Source organism: Sorex fumeus, unplaced genomic scaffold (genome assembly GCF_029834395.1).
Source record: "Sorex fumeus unplaced genomic scaffold, SorFum_2.1 ptg000034l, whole genome shotgun sequence".
Classification (NCBI taxonomy): Eukaryota; Metazoa; Chordata; class Mammalia; order Eulipotyphla; family Soricidae; genus Sorex; species Sorex fumeus.
In genome coordinates, this window is record NW_026606091.1 from 36,821,094 (window position 1) to 36,848,424 (window position 27,331).

The 27,331-nt window shown below is 38.0% G+C and overlaps 1 protein-coding gene across 1 annotated transcript in view; it reads right to left on the bottom strand.

Annotated features, from left to right (window-relative positions):
• The window catches only part of GRIN3A (glutamate ionotropic receptor NMDA type subunit 3A), a 216,105-nt gene that overhangs the window by 119,346 nt on the left and 69,428 nt on the right, over positions 1-27,331 (bottom strand). The window contains exon 3 of the mRNA XM_056117035.1: positions 16,453-17,500. Within this exon, the coding sequence (XP_055973010.1) occupies positions 16,453-17,500 (1,048 nt within the window). The remainder of the gene's footprint in view (positions 1-16,452; positions 17,501-27,331) is intronic.

A 27,331-nucleotide genomic window follows, 5' to 3' on the forward strand; every position in this document is an offset into this window, starting at 1 on the left:
TTTCATACAAGTAACCCTATGACTGACTAAGGCTTCCATCAGGCTTTGACTGTCCAACAGTAGAGCTTTGTCCTTTGTATCACATGTCCCACAAATGGGCCTTTCCTTATAGCCATTCCATAGTGTCTAGTGTGATAGTTTTCAATGATCTTATCAAGCATATTGATTTAAAAGTAATCTTTGTAGGATGTTGCACCACTTATCCTATGATACTATATTTTCATCCTTTTACTAATAAATTCATGGTATTTATTGTACACCCAACACTGTGGAGACATAGTGGTGAGCAAAATACAGAGACCCAACTAAAAGCAAATAAGTAGGAGGGCTGGAGAGATAGTACAGGGTTTTGTTTTCGCTTTTTAAATTTGTTTTGCAGGCCACACCGGCTGATGCTCAATGCTTATTCCTGATTCTGTGCTCAGGGATCACTCATGGCAGGGCTTGGGGGACCATATAGAGTTATAGAGATCACCACACTGAAGTCTTCGGTATGCAAGGAAAATGCTTAATCCTTATACAATCTCTCTAGCTCTGCACATGGTGGACTCAACATTGCATATGGTATTTCTGAACATATGGTATCAACTTATCCCCCCAATATAATGTATATGAGTACAGTCTTATCCCCATTCAACAAAATTTGATCTCTGGCACTGCATACATGTTACCAGGAGTGATTTCTGAGCACAGAACTAGAAATATTAGCCCCGAGCACACTGGCCAAAACCCAAAACACGACCCATCCCAAATATACCAAAAAAAAAAAAAAGGTTCTTGAGCATTTTGGTGGTAGTGCAATGACTTTGTACATTAATAGCATAAATTTTTAACACTCTAGTGACCATGTTACCTAAACTATAATAAAAATTAAAAAAAAGAAAATATGAACTTTTCAGGGCTGGAGCGATAGCACAGGGGTAGGGCATTTGCCTTGAAAGCGGACAACATGGCCGATCCGAGTTCGATTCCTCCTTCCCTCTCGGAGAGCCTGGCAAGTTACTGTGAGTATCTTGCCCACACGGCAGAGCCTGGCAAGCTACCCGTGACGTATTCGATATGCCAAACACTGTAACAACAAGTCTCACGATGGAGACATTACTGGGCCTGCTCGAGCAAATCGATGAACAACGGCAGGACAGTGACAGTGACAGTGATGAACTTTTCGGATCATGCTAAATATGATAAAGGGAGTATTTGAGATGGGATACAAATTTGTTTCTGATAGCCTCATAGAATGCATACCATCTTGAAAATGTAAAGCATTGTTCATGGAGGAACTCACTCTTCTTGTACATGAAAGGTTGAAGACAGCAACATGGCTCTTGTGCTTATTGTCTCATGTCTGAGTCATTCTCATTCTTACTTGACTGGTTATAAAATTTCTTATTGCACAAACAAAGGAACACCGGGGAAAATAAGGAATAGAAACAATAAATATTTTCTGTAATGACACTGCTCAGATATAAGTACCATGAGCATTATGTTATATTTCCTTCTGGGTACTTTTCTTTATATATCTATTATGAAATTAGAAATATAGGCTATCGTTACATTTTTTAAGAAGAGAGGAAGAGGAAAATTTATTTACTGTGCTATTTTTACTCAAGAAAATGCTTCCAAGTTTTTCCTATTTTGAGTAAGACTGCAATGAATCCTTGTAATGAAATGTTCATATATTAAGTTACCTTCTTTGGACAAATTCCTAGAAGTGGAAGTTAGGATGAAAAGACATGAATCTTTTTAAGGCTCTTGATACAAATGACCAAAACATTTTCTGAACATATTATATTGACTTTCCCCCAAAATAGTATGTGGAAGTATTATTTTTAATGAACTTCCAATAAGATTGAGAACTATCAATAGCATATTCCTAATTCGCTAGTAAAAATAACATCATAGGGCTGGAGAGATTTTATAGCAGGTAGGATGCTTGCATTACATGCAGCTGACTGGGGTGCAATCCCTGGCACCCATGAACCTTGCCAGGAGTAATCCCTGAGTTCAAGAGGCAGAAGTAAGTCCTGAGCACAGCCAGTATTGCCCCCCAAAACACACAAAGAAAAATTAGTATCACAGCATGATTTCTATTAACATTCTGGATTCAACATTTTAAATTTGATGGTCAATTTTATTTCTTTTCTTTATATATGTTAATGTACCTTATCTTTTGATTTTTTAAACATTATTTAATGTTTTCCTTGCTCACTTTTTAAAAAGACTTAAGGCAGTTTAAAGGTCATGTAAAACAAAAGCATAAATCAAGATGAAGTAAAAAATGAAGCACTATGAATTCAGGAATTAAACTTAAAATCGCATGGAAATGACAATAGATTCTCTACTAGTAGAGAAATCTGCCTACAAGTTCTTTAGAAGTTATAAAAAAAGAGTATCTTGCCATTCACCCAGTTTATGTTAAAAGCGAGAGACAATTTTTCAAGAGAAATGTATTAAATTACAATTAATATCTGGTAAGATTTTGGGCAGTTTTATTTTTGGTTTGTGTTCTTTGGGTGTTAGACAATACGCTGCCCAACTTGGATGATTTTAGTAGCGATGTCTACGTAACATGTGAGATATTACATTAAAGTCATTTATAACAGCACATTGCATGTGGTACTCAATGAGCTTGTTATTTATTACTGCTACTATTGTTAGCATTATTTTGCGTAGTGTGGTGCTAGGGATTGAATACAAGGCCTCATATATGTGGTGCATATGATATTGTGCTGAGCTCCAGCCGTGGTTCCTATTACTAATTTTAAATATTTCTGTATCTAAAACACAACACATGATACTTCTCAGTTTTACATGAATGCAAGTACCCATCATAGAGGATTCAGCAGCAAATCAATAAAAATCTCAAAGGAGTTTTATTTTGCCTTCTAGTTATAAATTAATGAAGTGAAAATCAGACATCTTTATTTATTAATTTATCAATTTTAGTTTTGGGTCCATCCAGTGGTCCTAAGGGCTTACTACTGGCTCTGCACTCAGGAAACACTCCTGGCTGGGCCCAGGGGGCCATAAATGATACAGGGGATTGAACCTGGGTTGGTAGTATGCACGGCAAATGTCCTACCCACCGAACTATTGCTCTGACCCCAGAGAACCTAACTATATCTTTTCCAATTGGTGTAATAGCCCTTTGTTAATTAAATTAGCGTCATTGACATATAATTCATATATATATATCAGTTCACTTCTTAAAGTGCAAAATTCAACTTTTTTTAAAAGAAAATTCATACAATATGTGCAGTCATAACCACATTTAATACTATATCTAAACTATAAAAACATTTTTATATAGTATGAGATTCACAATACTGTTAATTACACTTTTTATGTGTACATAATTGCAACACTACCACCATCATCAGAGAGTCTGATTCCTTCCAGTAGTATCTTAAAGGACTTTCCCAACCAACCTACTCCTATATAAGCTTAGTTCTATAGACAAAATTTCAATTCTGATGACTGTTGTACCCTTATTATGTTTTTTTTAATCACACATATGGGTAATACCTTTTAAAATTTTTTTGTGAGGTGATGACACCTACATACATAGAGATAAATAGAGTTAAACTCCAGAAATTACACAAAATTATAAATCAGTTGTAAATTCATACTTTTATTAAAAAAGTGTATCCTCTTAATTTATAGATAATAAATCAACAAATTAATGAGTAATTATGTGATAATAATTAAAATTTTACATGATATAAATACTACAAGTGTAAAAAAATTTAGAAGAGAAGAAATCATTAAGGAAAAAATCTGATAGGCTTCTGAAGTATGAAAGTGTGTTTTATTCTAAAAATTGAAAAAATTGACTATGCTAAAAAAGTGTTATAAATACTGCTTAAGTAAAATAGTATAATAAAAATCTCTATGGATGTGAAAAAGACACCTGATTAGATATCAGAAATTCAAGGCAAATTGAACACTAATTTGTTAATGAAAATGTATAAAATTCCTTATCGAGTTAAAATAAATTTTCTTGATCCAGTAGAGGGCAACCATAATTTCCTTATTGAATTCCATGCTCAATGTCAAATGTTAAAAAGTTTGCCTTTTTTGCCTCTCTGGGATATATTCCCAGGAGTGGTATCGCTTGGTCAAATGGGAGCTCAATTTCGAATTTTTTGTGAATCCTCCATACTGTTTTCCAAAAGGGCTGAACCAGTCGGCATTCCCACCAGTAGTGAAGGAGAGTCCCTTTCTCGCTACATTCGTGCCAGCACCTGTTGCTTTTGTTCTTGTGGATGTGGGCCAGTCTCTGTGGTGTGAAATGATATCTCATTGTGGTTTTGATCTGCATCTCCCTGATGATTAATGATGTGGAGCATTTTATCATGTGCCTTTTAGCCATTGGGATTTCTTCTTTGAGAAAGTTTCTGTTCATTTCATTGCCTCATTTTTTGATGGGGTTGGATGTTTTCTTCTTGTGGAGTTCAACCAGTACTTTGCATATCCTTGATATCAAGGGTGGAATGGGGGGATGTGGGGTGGGAGGGATACTGAGATCCATGGTGGTGGGAAATGGGCACTGGTGGAGGGATGGGTATTTGATCATTGTATAATTGAAACCCAAGCACAAAATTTGTAAGTCTACAACTGTACCTCATGGTGTCTCACTAATAAAAATTAAAAAATAAATAAATAAATAAAAAGTTTGTCTTGTCTTTTAAAGAATCTTCTTTAACACTTGCAAAACTACTTTCAAGGCTAAGGATTCCCTAAATTGTCTATGAAGCTCTGTATAGTTCCTTCAAATCTGAATGATAATCAAGCTGGATAGTGTGTTCTCTATGAGGTGTTTATTTCATTGAGTTTCTGTACAATATTCCTCTATCTCTTATGGCTCAGAGAGTCTCATTTGATAGATATGCAGTGAATCTTATGGGCTTTCATTTACATATAAATTCTTTTTTTGGTCTTACAACTTTTAATATTCTGCCTTTGTCTTTGGTTTTCATCATTCAAAGAACTTGTGTTGTTGTGTGTTGGAGTTTTTCTTATTGAGTTTATTTTTGCTGGAACTCTGTGCCTTTTGGACTCTGGTTGATATTTTCCTCAACTTTGAGAAGTTATTATTATTTAGTTTTGGAACTGGGGCTGGAGTAATAGCACAGCAAAGAGGGCATTTGCCTTGCACGCGGCCAACCCAGGTTGGATTCTTTGCTCCTCTCAGAGAGCACAGCAATCTATCCAGATTATCTCACCTGCACAGCAAGTCCTGACAAGCTATCCATGACATATTTGATATTCCAAAAACAGTAACAACGAGTCTCACAATTTGTTGTGAGACGTTACTGGTGCCCGCTCGAGCAAATCAATGAACAATTGGAGGATAGTGCTACAGTTTTGGGACCAAACCTAATGTACTCAGGACTTACTCCTATCTGCTCACAGGGATCACTCCTGGCAGGACTCAAAGGAACCATATGGGGTGCCAGTGATCGAAACTGGGTTGGCTGTGTGCAAAGTAAGTGCCCTACCTGCTGTGCTATCTTTCCATCCCTGTCTCTGGGAAATTCTTCTTTATGATTTCTTTAACCATTAATTCTTTACCAAATTTGCTTTTCTGTCTCCAGGCAAACCTCAGATCTACTGAGATTTTAATATCACCTTCCTCACCCGTCTATACTTTCTGATTGTAGTTTCCTCATTTTGGCTTTCATACTTTCTTGTGCTTTGCTGACAACCTGTGTCATTTCTTTGCACTCATTAAAAATCCTCACTCTGGTGTCATTAAAAGTAATTCTCTTACAATTTACAGCGCTGATCAGTTGAAGCTTGTGTTACTGTTTTCATTCACTGAACTTGGTGGACTTCTATGAATATTTCCCATTGGGTTTACCATGAGCTCATGCCATGCTGAAGGCAAATCTTTGTAGTTAGCTTCCCGCCCCCCACCCTCACTCCCCGGGGACCACAGCCAGCAGTCTCTGAGAGATTAGGCTGGAGTTGCTCTTTTCCTTCTCTACACATTGTCACCTAGTGACAGGAAAGATAACTGAATAGTGTGAGAATTGATTTCTAGAGCTGTTTAGGGGATGTGTAGCTGGACTGCTTGAGGAAGTCAGGCATGGAGGCTGCCAGGACCAAGACAGAAAGAGTGAGAACTCCATGACATTTTTTTAAATGACATAGATCAAACATTGTTAGAATTTATATGAAATAATAACAGCCCCCCAAATAGCTAAAGCAAGACTAGGGAAAAAGAAGATCAGAGGCTTCTTTTTCTCGATTTCAAACTGCACCATAAAGTTATAGTAATCAAAACAGTCTAATACTGGAATGATGACATACTCTCAGACTTATGGAATAGAGTTGAGAGTTGAGAGACAGGTACGTGGGTCTATGATACTTAATCTTTGATAAAGGGGCAAAAAATATGAAGTAAAGCAAAGAAAGCATCTTCAACAAATGGTGTTGTGATATAACCAGTTATATTGATATAATGAAAAAATGAATTTAGACTCTTATACCAAACACAGAGCTGGAGCAATAGAACAGCAGTAGGGTATTTGCCTTGCAAGCAGCCAACATGGCCGACCTGTGTTTGATTCCTCTGCCCCTCTCGGAGAGCCTGGCAAGCTACCGAGAGTATCTCGCCCGCACAGCAAAGCCTGGCAAGCTACCCCTGACATATTCGATATGCCAAACACAGTAACAATTGTCACAATGGAGACTTAACTGGGCCCGCTCAAGCAAATTGATGAACAACAGGAGGACTGTGACTGTGATTGTGATACCAAACACAAAAGTCAAATCAAAATGGATTAAAGATCTTGATATCTGTCATGAATCCATAAATTATATTGAGGAAAAACAAGACAGAACACTCCATGACATTGATGCTAGAAGTATCTTCAATGATTCAATGCATTTGGTCAAGAAAATGGAAGCAAGGTAAACAAATAGGACTACACAAAACTATGAAGTTTCTGCACTTCAAAAGAAATAATGGCTAGAATAAAAAGATGACCCACAGACAGACTGAGAGGGAATATTTCCCCACTGCTCATATGAGCAATAGCACAGCGGTAGGGCGTTTGCCTTGCATGCCACCAGCCCAGCGGAGCCAAGTTCGATTGCTCCGCCCCTCTCAGAGAGCCCAGCAAGCTACCGGGAGCATTTCATCTGCATGGCAAAGCCTGGCAGGATACCCATGATGTATTCGATATGCCAAACACAGTGACAACAAGTCTCACAATGGAGATGTTACTGGGCCTGCTAGAGCAAATCAATGAACAATGGGAGGACAGTGCTACAGTGTTACATATGATAAAGGACTAATATATAAAATTATCAAAGCATTGGTTGAAATTTACAAGAAGTAAAAGAAGCAACCTCACCAAAAATGGGAGGAAGAGATTAACAGAAACTTCCTTAAAGAAGACATACAAATGGCCAAAGGTAAATGAAAAGATGCTATATATCACTTATTGTCAGGAAAATGAATATCAAACAACAATGATATATCATTTCACATCAGTAAGACTGGGCACACATCATAAAGAAAAAATGACCAGTGTTGACATGGATGTGGGGAAAGAGGGACTCTCATTCACTACTGATGGGAAAGTTGACTGGTCCAGCATTTTGGGGAAACAGTATGGATACTTCTCGAAACACTAGAAATTGAGCTTCCATGTGATCATGTCTTGGCTTATATCCCAAGGGACCCCAAACACTATTCAGAAAAAAATTGTACTCTTATGTTCATTGCAGCACTATTCATAGTAGCCAAGATCTGGAAACAACCCAAGTGTCCAAGAACAGATGACTGGATAAAGAAACTCTAGGACACATACACAGTGGAATACTACTCAGCCTAAAGAAAAGGGGAAATTTTACGTTTTGCTCTTATGTAGATGGAAGTAGTGAATATCATGCTAAGTGAAGCTAATCAAAAAGAGAGAGTAAGACACAGAATGATCTCTTTTATACAGGAGAATAACAACAAAAGGAAACAGAAATAAGAACCAGTCTTGAGTAGGAAGCTTGGTCTTGAGTAGGAAGCTTACCACAGTGGTGGGATAGAAGAGATGACTTGGGATGAGCATCAGGACAATGGCAGATGGATGAGGACTCTTGGGGGTGGGGTGTGGTGCTGTATTGCTATGCATAAAACTCCATCATTAACAGTATTGCACACTCAAATCTTATTTTATTTTAGTGCCTAAAATAAAATTAAATTTAAAAAAATCATCTGGTATTCATCTTTCTCCTGACTTATTTCACTTAGCATCAGTAAAATTCTTGAAAAAAAGGTAAGATATAATCTTTTAAAAAAAGTAACGGAGTACTACTTTTTTATATATGTGTGTGTGTATATATATGCATATATCACCTGATTACTTGACATCCCATTACTCATCAATTTGCACGAGCGGGTGCCAGTAATGTCTCCATTCATCCCTGTCGCGTGTTAGTGCAGCCCATTCACTCTCAATGGAATAAACATCTCTGAATGCAACAGTTATGTGTACCTAGGTCGAGAAGTCAACATGACGAATGACCTGGCACCCGAGTTACGCAGGAGGAAGAGAGCAGCTTGGAACACCTTCAAGAGTGTCAAAGAAATAGCTTAGAGACAAAGAGCCTCCGGCTCCGGGGACATCTCTTTGATTCCACTTTTCTTCCTGCATTAACATACGCTTCAGAGAACTGGGCCCTATGAAACAGGATGAGAACACTGTTCGAGTCTCCCAAAGAGGAATCAAAAGAGTTATGATTGGAGTACCATGCTTCACTCAAGTGAGAGAAAGAATCCGGAGTTCTGACCTCCGTCAATGATCAAGAATCAGGGATGCTGTCTCATTTGCCAAGGCGTCGAAAATCAGATGGGCTGGACATGTAATGCGATTTGGAGATGACTGCTGAACTAAAGCAATTACTGACTGGATTCCTCCGGAGGTCAAAAGATCATGTGGCCGTCCATCTACAAGATGGTCAGATTTCTTCGTCAAGACCCTGAATGATCAGTTTGAGGCTCTTCGTGTTCCTAGAATGAGCAGATGCCATTGGGCTGCACTAACACATGCCAGGGATGAATAGAGACATTGCTGGCACCCGCTCATGCAAATCAATGAGTAATGAGATGTCAAGTGATCTAGTAATATTTTCTTCAATTTATTTTACATTTTGGGGTTATTATACAAATCTCTCATCCACTGGGGTTTTTTTTTAAGTTTTCTTTTGAGAAATTTTCTATCTAGACTATTAATTAAAACCTACCTTGTTACTTTTCCTATTCTGGTTTGTTGTTATTTTTTTGTTTGTTTGTTTGGTACCTGGAATGGAGCACAGACCCCATTCTCATAAAGCACATGCTGTATCAGTGAACTAGATTCCTGGTTTACTTATTCTGTTTTTGTTTCATTTTTCCTGGATTTCTGATCTGATAACTCATGATGTAGAAGTCATAGATGCATTTCCCTCTAGTCCTGGAGCTTCTTCACAGGCATTCATGTCACTCTCCTAATTTTTTTGCTAACAGAACTCCCATTTCTTGTTAGCTTACTCATGTCCTTCATATTTTGGTAAGGTTTCTTTGCACAATGTGTGTGTGTAGGGGGGGTCCTTCTCTGATTTTCCATTCAAATCAGAACTCCAATGAGCCTCTTAGATTCTGCTATATTTTCCTTTAGAGGAATGAATGTGATGAAGGTAATGAATTCCTTTCTCATGGTATTCATTAGCTGAATTATTTACTCCCTTGATTAATGTCACATATTTCTATTAAAGTCCACATTGCAAGAACAAGATCTGTTTTGCTCACCACTAAATTTTTAGCCATTCAGCATGCTGTTTGGAAAAGAGGTTGTTGACATATTGTGAATGAAAAAATAAATGAAGGTTAGATAGAGTTTCATTTTCTTTCCCTTCACTTCAAACTTTATTTTCAGTGTCTTGTTTGTCTTGGCATTTTGACAGTCCTCCCTTCCCCAAGATCAGATTTTATTATAGAAATCATATATTTTATTAGTCAGGCACATGTGGTTATATGAATATCAATAAAGGTTTTTTTATTATTTGGGGAAATACTTATCATTTCCTAGTAGCAAGTGAGTGCATGTGTCATTTACCTTAATATTTCTGGTTAAAGTTTGCTCTTGCTTTCACAGCAGGTCTATTTAAATTTTTGTATTTGCTTGAATGTTTGCTGTGTGGGCGGGATACTCTCGGTAACTTGCAGGGCTCTCCGAGAGGGGCAGAGGAATCGAACTCAGCTTGGTCTGGTCGGCCACGTGCAAGGCAAACACCCTACCTGGTGTGCTGTCACTCCACCCCGCACAGCAAAGCCTGGCAAGCTACCCATAACATATTCAATATGCCAAACACAGTAACAATAAGTCTCATAATGGAGACATTACTGGGCCCGCTCGAGCAAATCGATGAACAATGGGAGGACAGTGCAGTGCAGTGCATTGCTACTTGATTGTTTATCTGGAAGATTTCTCTAAAGCAGCATCATTTGCTTATACAAAAATGATATTAGTTTCCTATTCACTCTAAGACATTTTTAAACATACAGATGTTAGAGACAAAAAGCCAAAGTAAAGGGAGAATTTTATGTAAGAAATGGGAAAAGAAAAACAGAAAGTCCATTCAAACCAACAGTTTGTTTTGAATGATTATCCTTTCATTCAGCCAATCCATCCTGGTGAGAAGAAGGATTCTATTTTTGGATATGCTTTAGAGTTTAAGAATACAGTTTATAGTTTATAGAATATAGTTTAAGAATTGATCACAATGATCAAACACCCATCCCTCTACCAGTGCACATTCCCCACCACCAATATCTCCGGTATGTCCCTCTCCTTTCCCACCCTCCCCATGCCTCCATGGCAGACATGATTCCCCATAATCTCTCTCTCCTTTTGGGCATTATGGTTTGCAATACAGACCCTGAGAGGCTATCATGTTTGGTCCTTTATCTACTTTCAGCACAAATCTCCCATCCCGACTGATTCCTCCAGCCATCTTTTTCTTAGTGATCCCTTCTATATTCCAGCTGCCTTCTTCCCTTTGCTCATGAGGCCGCCTTCCAGCTATGGAGCAATCTATCTATCCCGTGTATCTACTATTCTTAGATGTCAGCCTCATATTATGTTGTTTTATACTCCACAAATGAGTGTAGTCCTTCTATGTCTGTCCCTCTCTGACTCATTTCGCTTAGCATGATACTCTCCATGTCTAGCATTCATAAGCAAATTTCATGACTTCATCTCTCCTGACAGCTGCATCTTACTCCACTGTGTAGATGTACCAAAGTTTCTTTAACCAGTCATCTGTTCTGGGCAGTTGGGTTGTTTCCAGATTTTGACTATTGTGAAAAGTGCTGCAATGAACATATAGGTACAGATGTCATTTCTACTGTGCTTTTTTGCATCCTCTGGATATATTCCCAGAAGTGGTATTGTGGGGTCATATGGAAGCTCAATTTCTAGTTTTTGAAGGACTGACCATATCGTTTTTCAGAAAGGTTGGACTAGTGGGCATTCCCAACAACAATGAAAAAGTTTTTTCCCCACATCCATGCCAGCACTGGTTGCTTTTGTTCTTTTGAATGTGTGCCAGTCTCTGTGGTGTGAGATGATAATCTCATTATTATTTTGATTTGCATCTTCCTGATGGCTAGCGATGTGGAGCATTTTTCATGTTTCTTTGGCCATTTGTATTTCTTTTTTGAGGAAACTTCTGCTTTCATTTCTTCTTCCCATTTTTTGATGGGTTTGGAGGATTTCTCTTGTACAATTCTACTAGTGTATTGTATATCCTGGATATTAATCCCTTATCAGATGGGTATTGGGTAAATATTCTTTCCCATTCTGTGGGTTCTTTCTGTATTTTGGTCACTATTCCTTTTGAAGTGCAGAAGCTTCTTAGTTTGATGTAGTCCCATTTGTTTATGTTTGCTTCCACTTGCATGGTCAGTGCTGTTTCATCCTTAAGATGTTTTTAGCTTCAATGTCGTGTAGAGTTCTGCCTACATTTTCTTTTATGTACCTGATGGATTCATGTCTGATATTGAGGTCTTTCATCCACTTTGATCTTACTTTTGTGCCTGGAATTAGACAGAGGTCAGAGTTCATTTTTTTTGCAGGTAGCTATACAGTTTCCCCAGCACCACTTGTTGAAGAGGCTTTCCTTGTTCTACTTCACATTTCTTGCTCCTTTGTCAAAGATTAAGTAGTTATATATTTGGGGGTCTGAGACAGAATATTCAACTCTGTTCCATTGGTCTGCAAGTCTGTTTCTAGCCCTGTACCATGCTGTTTTAATTACTACTGCTTTGTAGTACAGTTTAAAGTTGGGGAACGTGATGCCACCCATCTTCTTTTTCCCAAGGATTGTTTTAGCTATTCGTGGGGGTTTATTGTTCCATATGAATTTCAGGAGTGTTTTGTCTATTTCTTTGAAAAATTTCATAGGTATCCTGATAGGGACTGCATTGGATTTGTATAGTGCTTTGTTCAGTATTGCCATTTTGATAATGTTAATCCTACCTATTCATGAGCAGGGGGTGTGTCTCCATTTAGTAGTGCCCTCTTTTATTTCTGGAAGTAGTGTTTTCTAATTTTCCTTGTATAGGTCCATAACCTCTTTGGTTAAAGTGATTCTAAGGTACTTGATTTTCTGAGGTACTATTGTGAATGGGTTTTTTTTTATATATATCTCTTTAAGAAGATATTTTCTTACCTTGTCTAATATCTCAGATCAGATGTCAATGGCTAGAAGGTCCTAAGAACACTATGACTATTCCTTAAATCACACTCAGATGAAAACATCATTGCATAAAAATAACATTACAGTTTCTGTCCACCTGTCCATCATCCCAAAATGCCAAAAAGAAATGACTTCAGATAATGAGGTAATGGGTGCTTGCTTCCATCTGTCTACTTTTCTCTATTTTCTGCATTGCCTATAATGAAGAGTGCTAGTTTTATGTCAGAGAAATTCCCAGATAAGCTCTATTAAATAGATCAGTCATAAATTCTTGCTTTCATGGTTGCAGGCTTCAAGAGCTTACCTGCTTTGAAGCATGGCACTTGCTTCCCAGAAGAGTTGGTGGGAGGCTGTGAGAAGCTACATATATTACTTATAGTGTAAAATAAATTACTCTGGCAAAAATAGTTCAGCTAAGTGAGAGTAGAGGCATCTTCAATTTCATTTGCACAGCAGGTCAGTCTTTCTCCCTTGGGGTTATCTGTAGGAGCAGCCAGCAACAAGATTATTTCTTCTCTCCAACCCCCATCAGAAAAATAGTATTCTATCCTGCTCTGACTGCAACAGGAGTGAATCATAAATTCCTCTGTAGCCTTTTGCAATTAAGTTTTATTCTGATTCAAAGTAGTTGGTTGAAGCTAGGGAGTCTCAACTCTGAAATGGTGATCAAATGTTTACGCACTAACTCTTAATAATGCTATTAATTGTGCAAAACATATAGCCAGCAGGCTAAACAATGATAACCAAGAAACAAAAGGGTGCTATTACTCAGTTATCTGAGATCTCAATTATAGATAATGTTGAAGTCAGCACTCAACTGATAGACCATGTATAAATACAGATTTTTAAAAACTGTACTTTTAAAAGACAACAGAATTTCATAGAAATATATTTTCTTTAGGAATCTTTTATAAGTGGTGCTTGGATGACAAAATTGATCTAGTTATATAAAATTAATCTAGTAAATATTAAATTTTAGGTAAAATTATTTTCACTAAAAATAAAGAAAATGTTATTATGAAGTAAAACATGTTATAGAGAAGTAATTTTAAGTAAAGAAAGAAATCTTAGGTGTCTCTTTTTCAGGTTAGAGGTAGTTAAATGGACTCTAAGCACTCAATATATGAATTTCTAGGAGAGCTTTTCTTTTCTTTTTTTTTCTTTTTAATTTTTATTAGTGAGACACCATGAGATACAGTTGTAGACTTACAAATTTTTGTGCTTGAGTTTCAATTTTGCAATGATCAAATACCCATCCCTCCACCAGTGCCCATTTCCCACCACCACGGATCCCAGTACCCCTCTCACTCTCCATCCCCCCCTCAGTCTCCCCATGTCTCTTTGGCAGTACCCCTCTCACTCTCCATCCCCCCCTCAGTCTCCCCATGTTCTCTCTCTCTCTCCTTTTGTGTGTTGTGGTTTGCAAAAGAGGCATTGAGTGGCAATCATGTTTGGTCTATAGTCTACTTTCAGCATGATTCTCCCATCTTGGGAGGATCCTCCCAACACTCTTTATTTGGTGCTCCCTTCTCTATCTGAGCTCCCTTTTCCCCTAGCATGTGTAGCTGGCCTAGGAGAGCTTTTCTTAAATAATGCTTCTCGGGAGTCTGTGAGTTGTTATTGTTAAAGTTTGCAGGACACAATTATAATGGGAACATGGGGAGATTATCCCAAGATGATTAAAGAAGGGCTTGAGAAGAGAAAGAAACAAGTGATTAAGAGCATTAATTTAAACATACAAGAAAATTATGACTAGACGGAAGTCTGGATGACATTCAATATGTCAGGTGACTCAGGAAAACAAAAAAAATGCAAAATTGAGTGCTGAAGAGTCCAGGTTGTAACTAATACTCCATCTATATCACCTCTCATTTAGATTTAGACTTCTCCCTCTCCCATAGAGCAACAAACTGTATATCCCAGTTGACCTTCAGGAGATCAGAAACTTCCATGGGAACAATACGTACATTGTAAACAATGTTTTCACGCACCAGAAACAAAATAGTATCAAGTGAATATGGAAAATGAAAATGGAGGTTTGAATATTGCTAAAACGGGCAAATCACAAATTACAAACCCCCATTTTCATCAGAAATTAAGTGAACACAGAGACACACATGCGTGCATACATGCACATACATCCTCACTCTAATTCATGATTTGAACTAGTTCCTTATGAGCCTAAGATCTGGGAAGAAATGAGGCATGGTCGGTGGGATATTGTTAAAATTCATCTCAGAAAGGCAAAATTTAGTCTGCAGAATGGCATTCAAAGGTCTGCATGACTTTGCCACAAGGAGCTTTTATCTTATCATCTTTTATTCCCTTTCCCGGACTGGAGCGATAGCACAGTGGGTAGGGCATTTGCCTTGCATGCAGCCAACATGGCCGACCTGAGTTTGATTCCTCTGCCCCTCTCGGAGAGCTCAGCAAGCTACCGAGAGTATCTCGCCCGTATGACAAAGTCTGTCAAGCTCCCCGTGACGTATTCAATATGCCAAAAAACAGTAACAAGTCTCACAATTTGTTGTGAGATGTTACTGGTGCCTGCTCGAGAAATCGATATGCCAATATCTTGTGACTTGATTATACCTGTTGGTTTTCTTAAACACTTCTCCCCTTATGACATTCCTCAAGGGCTTTAATACTGTGTCACTTTTCCACCCAGGATTCCTACTAACTTCAACATCACACCTGAATTCTAGCTCTATATTTGAAAATGCAGTCTGGATTTTAGCTGGATGTCCAAAAATAGCACTTTTTATTTATTTAATTAATTAATTAATTTAAATTTTATTGAATCACCATGAGATAGTTACGGCGTGTGTGGGTTACAATCACACAATGATCAAAATCTCATGCCTCCACCAGTGCACATTCCCCACCACCAATATCCCCGGTATAACCCCCCTTTCCCACCTTCCCCCTTCCTCCATGGCAGACAATATTCCCCATACTCTCTCTCTACTCTTGGGCATTATGGTTTGCAATATAGGCACTGAGAGGTTACGATGTTTGGTCCTTTATCTACTTTCAGCACACATGTCCCATCCTGACTAGTTCCTCAAGCCATCATTTCCTTAGTGATCCCTACTCTATTCCAGCTGCCTTCTTCCCTTTGCTCATGAGGCAGCCTTCCAGCTTGGAGCAATCTTTCTGTCCTGTGTATCTACTATCCTTAGGGGTCAGCCTCATGTTATGTTGTTTTATACTCCACAAATGAGTGCAGTCCTTCTATGTCTGTCCCTTTCTTTCTGACTCATTTCACTTAGCATGATACTCTCCATGTCTATCCATTTATAAGCAAATTTCATGACTTCATCTCTCCTAACAGCTGCATAGTATTCCACTGTGTAGATGAACTGAAGTTTCTTTAACCAGTCATCTGTTCCAGGACACTTGGGTTGCTTCTAGATTTTGGCAATTATGAACAGCAAAATAGCATTTTTTAAATGTCATGTATAAAATTGTTTCATCATCATATATTCTAGTCCATCAATTGCTCTTACTCTTTGAATTGTACTTTCTTCTCAGACACCTGAGATGTTAAAGATCCTATTATAGTAAAGTGTACTTATTTTAAATATCATAGAGCATATTGTTCTGTTAGATGCAAGAATAAAGACATACTACAACTACAACATAAGATACGACATACTGAGTTAGAACAGACAATCAAAATACTTGCTAGAATAAAAAAAGAATTACCTTAGGGTCATGTATTCCAGAAAGCTCTTCATAGATCTTCTCACCTACCATGACAGCAGCCAAGTTAGCCGTGTATGTGGAAAGGCAAAACATACAGAAAATGGCCCAAAGGTTCATTAGAAACCTTCCAGTCCAGCACTTTGGGGGTTTAATGGCTGCTGTTCTACCAAACAGGAGAGCATAACAGACATTCAAGGCTGATGAGAAGGAGAAGACTTTACTTCTATTCCGGCCCTTGGGAGTCATACCAAAGGGGCTCTTCCATTCATAGAGAGTGAGGAAGATGGCAGTGATATGCAGAGCCACAAAAATCCCCAGCCACATTGTCCAGTGGAGTGGCCACATGAAGGCTCCAATGGGAGCTGCTGTGTCTCGGGTCCTCACTAAAATACCCAAGCTTGTGGAGAAGAAAGGACTGGTGAAATCTATCACCTGGCTTCGTGCAGTATTGATGCTGAAGGAAGTGACTGCCATGTGAGCAGATCCACTCAGGAGATCACCGACCAGACCAGTCCAATGACCGTTTTTCCAAGCGCCATACTTTCCATCTCCAACAATATAGAGGTCAAAGTCAAAGTCCATATCTTCGGCCAACTTTTCCAGCAGATCAATGCAATATCCATAGCAACACTTCTTGAACTGGATGGGCACAGTGTCATTACTGCTATGGAGGCTGCTAAAAAGGCTGTCCAATATTGAAGAGTCATTAGTCATGGGATCTAGACAGAGTTGGCCAGCAGGGCACAAGCCTTCATCGTCAACCTCCCGTGTGAAGACAAATGGATGTTCTATCAATGTAACCACTCTCAAGTGCAGCTTACTTGGGTGCTGGAAGTGGGTTTTGTGCCTCTGGGCTTGCTCTGGCCATATTCCATAGTTCATGACAATCTTCCCTCTTTCCCAGCTGCCCAAGCGGGTCCACATAGGCTGTCCCATCGGATCATGTTGTAGATTCCAGATGAAAAAATTATTTTCTGAGCTGATGATAGTGGAGCCTTTTACTCTGATGGAACCGCTGAGGCCTCTGAAAGTGGTGTTAGCTAAAAACCTGACAAAGAAGAGAAAACGCACAAAGTAAGGAAGAAAGGTGATTGCTCATCTTTATTTCTGTCTTAATAAAAAGAACGCTTTTTTAAAAGAAAAAATCACTTATTTTTTCCGTAGGAACTAATATGCTGGGAACTTCCAAGAGTTTTATTTCCTTGAGCACATTTAGGTTCTAAAGTCCAAGCTGGGTGTTTGACTCTTGGTCTTATTTCAGATTTCTTTATTCTTAGTGAAAGGACATGTTGTTTCCTGTTTTCAAGTTCTTCATTACATATTTTAAAGATTTCTAAGCAATGGAATTTCTTAGCATCTTTAGCATGTGTTATTTCTACTATTTTCTACATTCAATTTTAACTACATTTTAACAAATCTTTTTTTTCTTGGTGCAAGAAAAAAAGTTTTAATAAATATGCATATACTTTTAGAATTGTTTAGCATGCATTAATAATTTTAGAGAAGAGTCAAATCTTGTTAACAGCATTTCTCTTTATAGACTGAAAACAATCAACATTTCTGTCCCCATGAGGCCAGTCAAAGCTGCATGTTGGATATCATCCATGGAACAAAGGAAAGGATGATAAATAGAATTGCAACTCTCAGGATAGCCTCAGGCTACCTTCCTTCTAAGTCATTAGAGAAAAACATTGGCTCTTGCTCTAGAGAGCACTTCTGCCAGAAGTCAAAGCAAGGAAAATTACCAGTGGAATAATATACTGATCTGTAACCCTGTGAACCAGAGAAATGTCCCTGTATCTGCCAATGTGGATGAGACTGGAAAAGATTTGGTGAAGAGTTTCTTTCTTCAGTCTGGGAAGATAAAATAACACAAGGTAACGTATAAGCCTATGGCACATACTCTCAATTAAGTTCTTGTGTCAGGTAAAAGTCCAGAATTTGAAATCAGACACATTTATGTCTAAATATTGATCCAGCACCTCCGGCATTGTTCTTGGTCAATTTACTAAGCTCTAAAGCTTCAGTTTTGTCTTTAGTAATTTGGGCTGCATAATATCTCTTGCATTATAATAATTGGGAATAATGCACACCAAGCAAACTACCACATAATCTGCAGAGCAAACGGTCCAGATATGTAACATTGTCCTCCTGTTGTTCATTGATTTGCTCGAGTCAGCATCAGTAACGTCTCACAACAAACTGTGAGACTTGTTACTGGTTTTTTTTTTTTTTTTGGCATATCAAATACGTCATGGGTAGCTTGCCAGGCTTTGCTGTGAGGGCGAGATAATCTCGGTAGCTTGCCGGGCTCCCTGAGAGGGGTGAAGGAATCAAAACCGGGTTGGCTGCATACAAGGCAAATGCCCTACATGCTGTGTTATTGTTCCAGCCCTTCAGACATGTAGCTATTATTTATTGTCTATGAATTTTCTTTTAAATAAAGGATATCCTAGGTCATCGAGTATTAATAGAACTTTTCTGGTTGGAGACACAAAGTGTCTCAGAGTGTACTCTGAACTCACGTTAAATGAAAAGAATTAAATTAGAATAAAGAATGAAACAGTTTTTTAAGGAATCAGAAGCTTAGGCTCTGAGCAAAATATGTTCATCTATTGCCTGGTGCAAACATTAGTCTATAATTAACAAAGGCAAATTTAAGTAGTAAGAAGTGATGCTGCCACAAAAGAGACATAGAAAAATCAAAAAGCATGAAGAATGTACTAATTTTCATTAGCACTACATATGCAAGTCACCTTGGTAAATGTTACTAGCACTAAATGCAATGAAATTTCATTTTGGTAGACTCTTTGTACTGGTAATCATTTGTTACCTTTTCTTCCAGTGGGACTTTCTACTTAAAATTAATTCCATTTTGTTATAAGTAATGGGACTTTAATTATCTTATACTAAAAATACTTTTTTTTGCTTCTTTAAATATGTAGGGAGCTAAATCATTGAATATATAGATTAGTCAATAGTTACTTAGAAACTATAAGGGAAGGATGACAATAATTGTGTTTCTGAGTAGCAAACAACTTCTGTGTATGTTTATCTTGATTTGTTAACACACACACACACACAAACATGCTCACGCGCACACACACACACACACACTTGTTGAAATAGCCTAGGGAATAAAATCATTAATAGTAAATAGGTTAAGGTCTCTTGTTCACTTTATAAATCAGCAAAGCAAGGCTATAGAAAGAGCAGCCCTTCATTGTTTTAGGAATATCTGTGGAATAATGATTATAATTTTTATCAGGATACACCCTGGAAAGATGACCCCTGAGTAAACACTCAACATACTTATAAGATGACGAAAAGCAAGTAGCCAGGAATTTTTAGAAATCTTTCAGAGACTAGATGACTCATTTGAGGAAAACTCATTTTTCATTATCAATATTAAGTAATAACCATGGTAGTGATGACTGATGACTAATGATCAGCTATCCTTGAGACATTCATTTGTCACAGAAAGACAAATCATCTAGTAGTGAAATATCCTCAACTTTTCCAGATCAAATATTCTATGCAGTAAATACCAGGAGATTAGGTCTCAGAGAATTTGCATCATTAATAAATTATTTCAATTTTATTTTTTGAGTGTAGGTAAATTATTATATTTATAGGATATTGATAGTTTTTAATGACAGTTGCCTTTGCTATGTGTTCTTTGTGCTGTAGCAACAATGACAACGCAATTTATTTATTCATTTTTATAAAATTAAATCACCATGAGATAAACAGTTACAAAGTTATTTAATTACAATGCAATTTAAATGCTCACTATATAAGTAAACTAAAAGATGAAAAGTTGACATCTCATTTTGGCTGAAATATAATTCTTGTCATGAACTCTTTCTGATGAAAAAGAAAAAGAACTACAAGGAATACTTTTATTGCAAGATAGACTGATACAAACAAGAGGCACAGTTCTTAACAATAGAGTTCCAGAGGTGAAAGACACAAGGAACTTAAAGTCTACTAGAGGGAAGAAAGTAAAGTGAGTAAGAAAGTCTAAACTGCTGTAATAAATAAACTCGAGTATCACTGGAACAGAGAGAAAAAATCCCTGCACACTCTAGGATTTAAAAAGAAGGCTTGTTAGGTGAGGATGCATTTGAACTGAATTCTAAAGGAATTGCAATTAGGTAGGAAATGCTGGAAACCCATGATGTCAGCCCAGGGAGATGCATGTGCAAAAGACAGAGCACAGTGTACAAGCTGCAGGGAGATAAGCAGTGAAAAACAAAGCATCTTATTTCTATCAAAAAATATTTCACTGGTAATATAGAAAATGGTTTGCGAGGAAGAAGGGCTGAGCAATTTCACAAGTGAGGAATAATGTTCCTTCCCTTCTTCCCTTGTTTCCTTTCTCTCCACTTGTTTCATAAGAGGATTAACCAGGTAGAGGTGAAGTAAAAGCTCTAAAAGTGGAAAGAGTGGCATAATCAAGAGGTATATAGTCTTCAAAAAAGAAAAGAAGTGTTTTATAGAGGACCAGTGTATAGAGTTTCTTTCAGTTTCTTTTAGTTCATACACTGTACAAAGTGCGTACGAAACTCAGCTTGATAGAAGGTCAAATAAATAAGACTTAGAGTCATTAAGTTGAATATCAGCTCAATGTACATCAATTATTGAACAATTAGTGAATATATAAGGTTATAAAAGTAATATTAATTTAAAAAAATAATTACACATTTAGGCCTAGATCACCAGGACCAAAACTATCACTATACTCTGAGCTGATCATGTGACTACTCCAGGCTAGACAGGAACTTAAAGAAATTTTCCAGATTCAGAAATGCCAAGAGGAAAGGCAAAGAGGTGGAAAGTATCATAGAAGGCAGAAAGTTAGTAAGCACAATAATCTTATTGGCGAGCAAGGTAGAAAAATGTGAGAAAAATATAGGAAAAGCAAATGGTTACTAGATTATAAAAGACTAGCATATTCACTTTATGAAATGGGGTTTAATTTAAAAGAAAAAGCTATGAGGATTTTTGAGTAATGATAGAACCAGAAGACTGTAGTAGTAATACTGATCTGGAAATAGGCAAAATATTTATGTAGGTGAAGAAAGAGATGGTAACCAGAAGACCACTTAGAAGAATAATATATATGTGTCATGATACGAATCTCTGTATGAGAGCCTAGTTTAGCACTGTCTTGCAAAGTGTTTGACAAAACATTCAAATATACACTTTTTTTTATTTGGTAAGCAAACCTCCCAAGGTACATTCTTCTTGAAAGAATGAAACTCATTAGTTAATTTGCATTGAGGTAACTTATTACTTTAGTAAAAGCTTCCAATTAAGTCACTAATTAAGAATGTGTTGATTTGCCTGGGAGCTGAGATAAAATGTGCACTTTGCAAACTATGTAAAAAATGTTCCTGAAATGGTTCACAGTATAAGGAAGATCAGTGCTTAATATATTTAAGATATATTTTAGAAAGTACATTTGCACACAAAATTTGGCATACTAATCAAATGATTTTCTTACTCATTTAAACAAATGAATGAGATATAAAACAACACATCATCCATTCAACCCCATATTCCATTCACAATACTTACTATGTACCAAGTATGAGGCATTGCCTGTAGGAGCTTGGAGATATGACAGTGTGGAAAAAAAGGAGAAATATCTACGGAACTGGAGAGTTAATGCCGCAAGTAGGGCACTTTCCTTGTATGCAGCTGACCAGGGTTCAATTCCTGGCATCTTATATTCTTATGCATTTTAAGACTTGTTAAAGGTCATGTCTTTAAATCTACTTTGATTTCCCCCCAACACACACTAATCACCTTTTCTGTATCTACTTCTTTTGCTTTATATTTCTTTTTAAATTGCCCTCTTATCTTTGCCTTTCCCCCAACTGTTATCTTCCATTAATCATATCTGTACATGGGAATATCTATTTTGCTCTGTAAAGTTCCCTTTGGGAACTTCATTGTATCATTAAAACAATCTGTATCCTCATTCTCCTCTATCTTGAAAAATGACCTGAATTTCTTTGCCACAATCATCTCATCATTTTTAAAATTCCTTCCCTGAGGAGTGATTTGTTCATTCTCCATAATGTTTCGTAAAACTTTTTAGCCTGTGAGAATTTATTTTGATTTTTTCCCCTATGCCTGATTAAAAACCTTTTGCTATGTTATGATTAGTGATATTCCTCCTCCATCTTCCCTCCCCATCTAATTCTTCCACCACCACCTAATTCTTGTATGGTTTACTCGTTCACTTGAATTTAAATATATACATATAACTTTAAATTTTAAAAGTCACTTTCAATTTTGCTCTAAATCTACTGACAATTGATGTGTAGAACAAAAAAAGCAATAAAATCTTTTGAGTCTCAGACAAAGCAATATTTGGTGGTGGGGCACAGGCATTTGGTCACATCCGACAGTGCAAAGGGTTACTCCTGGTGGAGCTTGGGTGATTCTGGGATGTGATGCCTGGGATTGAACTGTGGTCAGGCCCAGTGCAAGCACCTTACCCCTGTACTATCTCTTTCATCCAGGCAAAGGGAAAGTCAAAGGTTTCCCATTCTTCTTTTATTGGTAGGAGAAAGGGAAAGTTTAAGAATTTAAAGACAGGGAAAGAAAGAGATACAGAGGGTTAAGTCTCTTACCTTGTGTGTGGCTGACTTGGGTTTGATCTCTGGTACCATATATGGTCCCCTGGACTCTGCCAGGAATGATCCTGAATACAGAGCCAACAATAAGCCCTAAACATGTAAGGTGTGACCCCAATCTGCTCTTCATTCCAATAAGTTTAAGAGACCGTGGAACTGAGTTTCATAACTGAATTTACCAAGGTGGGGTGTGATTGGGGATGGGTGGGCGGGATCATGGGACATTAGCGAAAGTAAGCTAATCCTCTAGTAGTAGGTGTGGTGTAAGAATATTGGATGCATGAAACACGCCATTAACTGTATTGTAAAACACAGTGAGTGACTCAATAAAAATTGGAAAAAAACCCCCACATTTGTCTAGAAATTAAATCTTTTCTCCCTGTGATTCATAAATAAGCATGAAATAAATATTTGAATGAAATAAACCACACGTATTCTATTCTTTTGCATTTGTCATAAGCTCAAACTGACAAAGTTTTTCCCTTACCTGCTCTTTAATCATGAAGAGCCCAAAATTGATTCTCTTTTAATAATCTTGTCTCTTCTAGGAAAATTACACCCAATTCTGACCTTCACACAACCTTTTGACCTTCTCATGACTCCCAACAATCTGAATGATTTTTTTACATTGCACATTTAAATTTTAATCTGTGTGTGATTTATTATAATACTTATTTACTTGTGTGTGGTATGTGTGTGTATGTATGTGTGTATGTGTTTGGGCCACAGTTGCAGTGCTCAGAGGTCACTCTGGGTGATGCTTGAGGGACAATAGTCATGCTGAGGACAGAACCAGTGTTTGCCTTGTGCACAACAAGCATCTTAAACCCTGTACTATCTCTCTGCCTTGTGAGATATTTCTTCTTAACAAGACTTTCTTTCATTCCTCTTCTTCCCTAAATCATTCTCATTTTCTGCTTGTCCTCAGTTTCTAGACTACTTTTCTTGTTTTTACAGTGTTTTACAGTCCTTGGCAGGTGGCATAACATTTGATTTTCTCATCATTTCTTTAAAAATCATTTTATCTATTTATTTGGTTAGTTTTGGTAAATGTCAACTATGCTCATGGCTTACTACTTGCCCTGGCCTCTGGGATCACTCCTGGTGATGCTCAGGAAATGGTATGTGGTCCCAGGGATGAACCCAGGTGAGCTATGGATAAAGCAAGAGTCGACCCCCCCCACCCCTGTACAATCTCCCTGGTTCTTCTCATTCATCCTTTAATGTTCTCTCTCATTTTATTTTTCAAATTTTTCTCTTCTCTCACTGTTTCCCCTTCTCTTCCTTTTGGAAGACTGTATAAAGGAAGCAACAATCCTGTTAAGAAGAGACAGCATCTTAAATCAACTTGACTGCCCTCAGTTAATTCAATTTTTTTTTGAGTCACACCCGGCGATGCACTGGGGTTACTCTTGGCCTATGCACTCAGGAATTACTACTGGTGGTGCTCGGGGGACCATATGGGGTGCTGGGAATCAAACCTGGGTCAGCCGCATGCAAGGCAAATGCCCTACCCACTGTGCTATTATTCCAGCCCTAATTCAACTTTTTGTTGTTGCCATTCTGTGGATGCTATCACTATCCTCTGAAATTCATCTATTTACTTCTTTAATTTTTTTCATTATCTCTTTTATATTGCATATCATCCTTAAAAAAATGAAAAATGCTGGAGTGACTGGTCTATTGTGATCAGCTGTCGGTTTGTGGTCTATTTTACTGAAGCCTGCTCCTGTGAGATCTGCCTCCCTTTTGTCTAATTCTGCCATTTTAGCCACAGAGCTTACCCAACTGCAGTCTGTCAGAAATTGCTTTGCATTTATTCCTTACACAGATCTCCAAATGAAACATCAACTGTGGATGATTTTTTGAGCTACATGTAAATTGACTTAACTGTCCTTAATTGTCCTTTCCAATCCTCCTTAGTACCCTGAAGTATAAGCATTTGGCAGCTGATTAACTCCGTGTTTGACTTCTGAAGACTAGAGTACCCTCAAAAGCATGAATTTTGACATTCTTCACATTCTAAGTGTGGTTTCTTCCATAGAGTTGCTGTTAAAAATGAACAAATCTTCCGTCTCCCACTGCTCTCCTTTACCACCCTGGAGGCTGGTAAGCTGAAAGAGTCTTCAGTGTTCATCCAAGCATGTTACCACACTGAGTCATTTTTGGATCTAAGGCACAACACAGTGCCTGGCCAGAGAAACTGCTCGGTAATGCCTGTGGGGTAAATGCAATTAAACACATGTCTTTTGCTCCTGCATCTCTTAAAGAGCTTTTCATCACTTTGCCAGGAGAATGGGGTTTAATCACACAGGCACTATTTGCATTTTCAATTTAGAGATTGTCCAAAGCATTAAAATTCCAATACATTTCTCCCTGAATAATAGATGGTATCAAAGATAGAAACGAATTCAATGGGAAAATCTCTGATGATAAGGAATTTAATAGGAATAGGAAATTGCTAAATTTCAATCTGCAGAGCAGACGGTTGCACATATTTTAATCACTGATTTTACCATCTTTCAAAATAACTTAGAAGGCTCATCTTTTAAGATAGGCTTCTATCATTTAATGGGCAACAGCAATTTAATAGCATACTAAATGTATATATGTATACAGATATTAGTCATTTGGTTCTATATTTTGTCAATCTACAAATTTCACAAGTGAAACTTCATAGTAAAATGAGAATGAGAGTTACTGTTCTTCTGACTTTTACTGCCAAGAGGTGAAAAATTGTAATCTATGTGATGGCATTGTGTTTTTTATTTTTAGCATGGTAAACTATTAAAATTTAATATTATTTGAATGCTTATTTTTTATCTTTTTTATTAATTAATTTATTTGTTTTGAATAGCCATCCCTCCACCAGTGACCATTTCCCACCACCATGAATCCCAGTATCCCTCCCATCCCCCACCCTCACCCACACTCCCCATCCCACCCTGCCTCTGTGGCAGGGCATTCCCTTTTGTTCTCTCTCTCCTACTGGGTGTTGTGGTTTGTAAAAAAGTTAAGGATGGCATTGTGTTTTAATGCATAATTTGGTCTTTTACCATTGGTGTGTGTGAAAGGGTCACTCCATTAACAGAGCAGATGCATGGATCCTGCACTTTCTTTTTTCTGCTGCACTCCTGCCCAACTGGTAAACTGGCAATTCTTTCTCTCCATATTTTCTGTTTGTTGTTGTTTTGAGACCACACCTAGTGGTGCTCAGGGCTTAATCCTGGCTGTGTGCTCAGGAATATCTCCTGGCAAGGCTGGGGGAAACCATTGTGATGCTGAGGATCAAACCAGGTTGGGTGCTTGCACAGAAAGTGCCTACCTGCTGTACTATCACTTTGGCCCCCTAGTAGCTTTTGTTTCATTTTGTTTTGGGGCCACACACTGCAGTGCTCATGGATCACTCCAGGGTGGGGCTCAGGATAGCATACATGTTGCCAGGAATTGAACGGAGGTTCACCATGTGAAAGGCAAGCACCTACCCGCTATACTACGTCTCCAGCCCCTCTCTCCACTTTTCTTAAAGACATCTTCCAAATGGTACTCAGGATACCTGGGGGGCAGATAGAACTGGGCAGTGGTTTAAAGATGTCCTGCTCCTGGATTCTTGTGCTATTGGGGAGTAACTGGGCCGCTCTAGTGGTGTTTATTGACTTTGGGGCCACACCTGGTAATACTTGGGGGTCCAGGTGGTTCTGGGGATTTAACAGGAGTATAATATACGCAAGGCATGTACTTTTTTTTCTTTTTGCGTCACACCCGGCAATGCTCAGGGGTTACACCTGGCTCATGTACTCATGCACTCAGAAATTACTCCTAGCGGTGCTCAGGAGACCATATGGGTTGCTGGGAATCAAACCCAGGTTGGCTGCGTGCAAGGCAAATGCCCTACCCACTGTGCTATTGCTCTAGCCCCAAGGGATGTGCCTTAACCTAATACTATCTCCCTGACCATTTTTCTCACAAAGGATTCCTTTCCTTTCTCTATTTGACTATCTAAGTTGACTGTCTAAGTCGTCTAAGTTGACTGTCCCACGATTATAATCTCTGCCCACTTTCTAAACCACTCCAGGTTGCTTTGCATAATAGCTCAACTTAATTCATCCTAGGTCTTTAGATCTGGTTCCAGCATTGCTCCTGGTGCTGCTATCCTTTTGCGTATTATGTTGACAATGCCATGGCTATATGGCATTATACAGCATTTACCAGTGAAGCATCCATCTGAA